The sequence below is a fragment of the Monoraphidium neglectum genome (assembly GCF_000611645.1).
Source record: "Monoraphidium neglectum strain SAG 48.87 unplaced genomic scaffold scaffold03652, whole genome shotgun sequence".
NCBI classification, from domain to species: domain Eukaryota; kingdom Viridiplantae; phylum Chlorophyta; class Chlorophyceae; order Sphaeropleales; family Selenastraceae; genus Monoraphidium; species Monoraphidium neglectum.
This window is the reverse complement of record NW_014009977.1, coordinates 1-5,903: the sequence shown is the minus strand read 5'-3', so window position 1 is coordinate 5,903 and position 5,903 is coordinate 1. Positions and strand designations below refer to the sequence as shown.

At 65.3% G+C, this 5,903-nt stretch overlaps 2 protein-coding genes across 2 annotated transcripts; both read left to right on the top strand.

The window, feature by feature from the left end:
• Positions 1-40: 40 nt before the first annotated feature.
• On the top strand, positions 41-2,776 carry MNEG_13145 (putative ParB-like nuclease; the record flags this gene model as incomplete). The annotated part of the gene is made up of 8 exons (XM_014038384.1): positions 41-141; positions 413-467; positions 699-855; positions 1,157-1,242; positions 1,473-1,505; positions 1,835-1,907; positions 2,185-2,339; positions 2,594-2,776. 8 exons carry the CDS (start codon positions 41-43, stop codon positions 2,774-2,776), a joined length of 843 nt encoding a protein of 280 aa, XP_013893838.1.
• Positions 2,777-3,998: 1,222 nt separating this feature from the next.
• MNEG_13144 (hypothetical protein) lies at positions 3,999-5,885 on the top strand (the record flags this gene model as incomplete). The annotated part of the gene is made up of 6 exons (XM_014038383.1): positions 3,999-4,304; positions 4,443-4,472; positions 4,618-4,674; positions 4,908-5,096; positions 5,250-5,552; positions 5,791-5,885. Coding segments are annotated over 6 exons (980 nt in total), but the record flags the coding sequence as incomplete, so codon positions are not given.
• Positions 5,886-5,903: the final 18 nt, after the last annotated feature.

Sequence of the window (5,903 nt, the reverse complement as noted above, 5' to 3'; positions counted from 1 at the left end):
CCCCCGCTGTCCCCCCCCCCCCCCCAAGGTCCACGACAAGATGGCCAAGGTGCGGCGCAAGGCGGCCAAGGGGAAGGAGGCCCTCGACGCATGGCTCAGGCTCAACCCCATACCCGTGGTGGTGGGGCCGGGGCAGGTTCTGTGAGTGCGGCACCGAGCGGCTCAGGGTTTGGGATGCATCAATGGTTTCCAGGGCTGAGGGGGTGCCAGGGTGTATGGCCCCCTCGTCACACAAACCAGCCTGCCCCAGCCCCTTCTACCCAACAGTCCAGCCAGCTTGATCACGCCTGAACAACCCTCCCTCTCCTCCTCAACCCTTTCCACCAAACCAATCAACCCGCCACTCACACCCGTGGGGACCCCTCCCCCCCCCAAAAAATAAACACCCCCCAAACAAACACCCCGCTGGCAGTTACCTTATTGACCACCACCACCTGGCGCGCGCCCTGCACGAGAGCGGCGTCAAGGTGGGGGGGCCGCACCCCGGATTCCAGTTGGGAATCCCTCTCGTTCTCAGGGCGATGGCCTAGGGTGGGACCGCGGAGCTTCAATAGACAGCGCAGCAGCAGAGCCGCGGACATGGAGGCGGCGGCGCTCAGACACACGCAACCCGCCCTGCCTCCCCTTTGCCGCCCTCCGCCCTCTGCGCCCCTTCATCACATGCGCTTCTACTCACCGACACGCCCGTCATCCCTCAGACCTGCTACGCGGGTGTGGCGCGGGACTTCAGCGCCCTGGCGCCCGACGCCTTCTGGCGGGAGATGGCCGCGGCGCGCTGCCTCTGGCCCCACCGCCACGACGGCAGCCCCGTGCCGCCAGAGGAGGTCTCCAGCCTCCTGCCAAACACGGTCGCGGGTGCGCTGCGCTGACGCAGCGACGCGCGGGTGGAACAGCCAATAGCGGGACGGGGGGCGAGGGTGTGGGGCTGTAGGGGGGGTCAGGAGCCGGGCTGCAGGAGCGAGAGCGGCGGGTCCCGCAACGCCTTCATTAGAGGCGCACATGTGGATCAAAGTCCACCCGCTGTATTGCCTACCCGCTGTATAGCCTACGAATGACTTTGTGGGCACCCACCAGTGCAGGCGCCACCATACATGCTCTCAACAGGCGCGCCTGTGCGCCCGCGTCTCCATGCGCGCCCCATCCTGCCCCCCCCCAGGCCTGCAGGACGACCCGTACCGCTCCCTGGCGGCGCTGGTGCGCAAGGCTGGCGGCTTCCAGAAGAGCACCAAGCCCTTCTCAGAGGTGGGCCGCGCGGGGGTTTGGGGGGGAGGTGGGTGGGGCAGGGAGAGCAGCGGATGGTGGGCAAGGGGGATAAGGGGTCAAGGGGAACGTGGTGAGTGGTGGCAACAGCAGCAACGGACTCCTTGGGGCGGGGAAAGCCAGGCGACAAGGTTGTTCCAGGGGCTTCGAGACTGGCAGGCTGCCATTGTTGCATTGACCCAGCTCAGGCCCTGCAGACTGCCACCCGGCAGGCGGCAGGCGCACGCCTGCTGACGGGCCCTGGGGTGAACGAGTGTAGATGGGGGGTGCCTTTGTCACCTGCGCTGTTGCTGGGTTGCTGACATGCCGCTGGCCGGGGCAGCAGGCGTTGGGTGAAGCTGCACTCGCATCAAGGTTGCCTGGTGCTCGTGTAGTTGGATTCTCTGTGACCGTGTCAAGACGGCGGCCGCATTACTTGTTTGACCTCCGCCGACAGTTACAAAACGCAACCAACCGGTGACTCCTTTTTTATGACTCTTACCTCTGTTCTTACTTCAACTATGACCTCGCCGACGATAACGACTGCATGACGTCATCGTGCCCACCAACCACCCCGCCCACCCACCTACCCAAGTTTATGTGGGCCAACTTCCTGCGGCCACGCATCCCCCTGGCGCTGGAGGGGCTGCAGGACGTCACACACTTTGGTGGGCGCTGCTCAGCAGCTGATTCATGCTGCCTGCCGCACGCAACTGTTCTGCCAGAACCTCACCATTGGCAGCAGATCTGCCAGCCTTACCTGAGGGGCTCAGGGGCGCGCGATGCTAAGTTGCAAGCGTGCCCCCTAGCCCCGCTGTCGGCCTGCCTGTGCGGCAACCAGGGTGGCCTGATATGCCCAGCACTTGGAGCCGCCTGCGCCAGGGTCCTGCAGCCATCCACTCACTCATCCACCCACCCGCGTCATTGCCCACATCCATGACGCAGTGGGCCGGGGAATCAGCCATGCGATGTCAGAGGCGGCCTCCCACCTGCCCGGCCACACGCTGCTGACTCAGCTCGGGCCTGAGCAGATGGACTTAATGGCGGCCCTGGGGGGGCTGGCCCCAGATGACGATGACGATGAGCTGGCAGGACTCAAGGTGGGTGGAGGGGAATGGCGCCTCCGACCGGGGGTCCGCTGGTGCAGCTAGACACTTGCATGCGTCAAGTCAAGCAGCGATCACTGCACCGTCCGTGGTTTGGGCGGCGTTGCAGTGGCACGGGCCGCTTGCCTGTCTATAAAGCCACTCTGAGCCGGGCATGGCCCTGCCACACAGCACCAGGCCTTCACCAGGAGCCTAACCACGCGGGCCCATCATCACTCTTCTCGCTCCCACCATTCTTGTTCAAACAGGCCAAGGGCTCCAAGAAGGACAAGGGCGCCAAGAAGGCCGCAAAGGCAGCAGCAGCCGCCGCAGCGAGCATCGCAGACCCGAGCGTGGCTGCGGCTGGGCCAGACGCAGCGGCAGCTGGGGCGGGGACTTGCTCCACGGCCGGCGGCGATGCAGCCAGCGGTGGTCGCGAGGCGGCACAGTGACCCCGCTCGCGTTTGGTGGCAGGAGTGCGGTCTGCTCTGTTGACCCTCTGATATTGATGGTCGTGGCTGACCCATTTCATACATGTCTTGGCCTGTACACGCCGCCGCACAAGCCTCTGTGTGCATCCGCACTGCCAAGCCACACAGCGCTTTGACGGTTGCGCAGGGTGCCGATTTTTGTAGGTGCCTTCGGGTTGACCAGAGCGCAGATTTGTACATCATGCCAGTGCTTGATCATTGTATTGGGCAACACGCTGTGGCTGTAAATGTGGGATGAGCAGCAAGGCCATATGGCAACCAGCAGCATGCTGACTGGACAAGATGGTTGGATGGCCGCGGCAGGATGAATGGCAATGGCAGCAGAAAAAACGTGACACCGGCGTGCAGAGTGTGCCCATGCGGCTGGGTTGAATGAGGGCAGAATGACTGGGCGAGCGGCATCAACTGAACTGGGCGTGCGGTTTCAAACAGCCGAGGTGAGCAAGCGAGCAACATGTTGGGGTTTAAACCATGCGCATTCCGACCAAACCCCAATAAATGCGGCGGCGCGCCCACTTGGTGCACTCAACTTGTCTAAGGCGGAGACGACGGCGGTGCGTGCATCGCCGCTAACCCCCTTCCGGTCTCCCGTGCGGCAACAGGTTTCTCATGTACCGTGTACAGGGAGAGCACCACTGCTCCGGCCCCCCGCCGCTGGTGCTGCTGCCATTGCTGCAGCGCCTGTTGACCCGGCCCCTCCTGAAGCACCTGAAACTTATGCAGCTGCTTGCCAAGCAGCTGCTGCGGTTGCCGCGACGAGCACACGTGCCAGTCACTGGCGCTGGCACCAGCACGAGCACGGACTAGCGGTTACACAGCCTCCATCCCACAACACCTCCCCTAGCACGCCGTCATGTATCCCAGGCGCCTCTTCCAGCACAACACAGCGCATCTGGTGCCTGCACAGCTGGTGCGTTGCTCCACACAAGGCGTATGGTATCCAGCGCACGCGCAGCAGTGTGCCAGCCCCGCACTGCAGTGGGGCGTCCGGAAGACAAGCAATGTGTTTGCCAGTACCCGATTACGTTGCCTATATGCGTTTTAAACACATTATTATAATTTTGTTGTTTTTTCCGGTCGTCCACCCACCTCCGTGGTTGTCATCAATCTCGCGGACAGCGTGTCAAGCGCAACGTCACAATCCAGGGCAGCGGCTTACATCTAATCACATCCGAGTGGCACGATGCCGGCGATGGCGGCGCCCCAGCGGCGCGCGCCACGCTGCGCTCAGAACCGGAGCAGCAGCAGCGTCGCTGCAACACAGCGTGCACTGCGCGCACTTGCGCCGCTCGCGCTCCTCACCATCCTCGCCCTCGCCCCCTGCGGCGGGCCTGTGCGCTGCTCCGCCGCGCCCCTGAGCACGGTGCACAGCATCAGCCAGATGTGGGAGCAGACAGCGCTGTCCGCGGCAGAGGCGACGCTGGTGGCCATCTCCAAGCAGACGGGGCGCGACCTGTCGCTGCGCGCGGTGCCCCTCGACAGCCTCAAGGTGGGGCCCTGGGGTTACCACATCTCATCTGTGCCTGATGACCCGTATGGCCTTGCTGGGCCGTGGAGGCGTATGGCGGCTGGGCGGCGTGTCAACCTGCACAGGCTGGGGGGAAGGCGGTGTCAACGCACCGCGCAGGGCTGCGGCAGCGCGGGCGCGGCTCAGGCGGTGGGGCGCGGCAGCGGGCGTTTTGAGATGGCGGCACGGTGTTGGATCCAGCTCTTGCGCACGCAGAAGGGGCGCCCGCCCTCTGCAGTTGATGTCTGGTCTCCCGCTGCCAACCTTCAGCTGTGTGGGCTGCCATTTGCACCAGGTGTTTGTGGGTCGGCAGCACCTGATCTCCCTGGAAGTGGACGGGGTGGAGTACAAGGTACGGAGCGGCGCAAGCTTGACGTAATATGCTGCTGCTGCTGCTGCTGCTGCTGCTGCTGCTGCTGCTGCTGCTGCTGCTGCTGCTGCTGCTGCTGCTGCTGCTGCTGTCCTCTGTTTCCATGCGTATTACACCAACCAGAGTCACAGAGGCCCGCCTGACTGCCTGCGGGCGCTGAAGCGAAGGTTTCCTCACCAACGTGCCGTGTGTATTTCAAACCGACTGCCCAACAGCTGAGCTTCAACAGCGACCTGGAGGGCGGCGGCCTCGACGACAGCAGCAGCAGCAGTAGCAGCGGCGGCAAAGGCAGCAGCGCACGCACACGAGGCGGCGGCGGCGCGCTGGGACTTGCAGCGGGCGGCGGCTCAAGTTTTGCCGCCATGCAGCAGCAGCTTGGGCAGCAGGCGCTGCCAGCTGGACAGGTGGGGTTCGCGGTCACCTTGCGGTGTGACCACTGGTGACTGGCAGGACCCCTGAGCATGCCTGATTGGGCAACACGTCATGACCCGCACGCTGCCTCCACGCATGCACCCGCCTGCTCGCCGATCACTTAAACCTGCCCCCTCCCCCGCCAGGCCAGCGCCGGCGCCGGCGCCGCGGCGCTCGCGCGCGCGGGCGGCGCCCCCGGCGCGCAGCAGGCGCTCGCGCTGCCTTCGCTGGACCCCCTGCGGTGGCAGCGCTCCCACGTCAGCCTGCCAGAGATAACCCTGGCCGGCCCCCTGGAGCTGGTGTTTGCTGCCCCCACCCCCCTGGCGCTCTACCTGCCGCACTCTGTCGAGGCGCCCGCCGCGCGGCGGCTGCTGATCGCGCCGGGCGCGGCGCTGACGCTGCGCAACATACGTGGCGTGGCGCTGCGGCGGCCTGTCGAGCTGCCAAAGGTGGGCGCTGGGGGCAGGGGCGCGTGGCGGACGCTCAAGCGGCTGCTCCAGCCATGCGCCTGGAGGCCAGCCCAAGTCCGGCAGGGGGGGCGCAATGATATCAGCGGCACTTGCATGACGTCACCAGGCCCCTGTACAGTCAACCCGCTCTCCTGCACTCTCATGTGCCCACGCACAGCCGCCAACACACACTCAAGCACCCTGTGTTGCTCTCCCGCCCCCTTGCGGTGGCGTGCAGCTTCCCCCCAGCTACCTGGCTGAGGTGCTGGCCCACGCCCAGCTGGGGCAGCCTGAGCCGGGCTTTGAGGGCGCCCCCGGCATGCTCTACCTGGCGTCAGAGCTCTACAGACT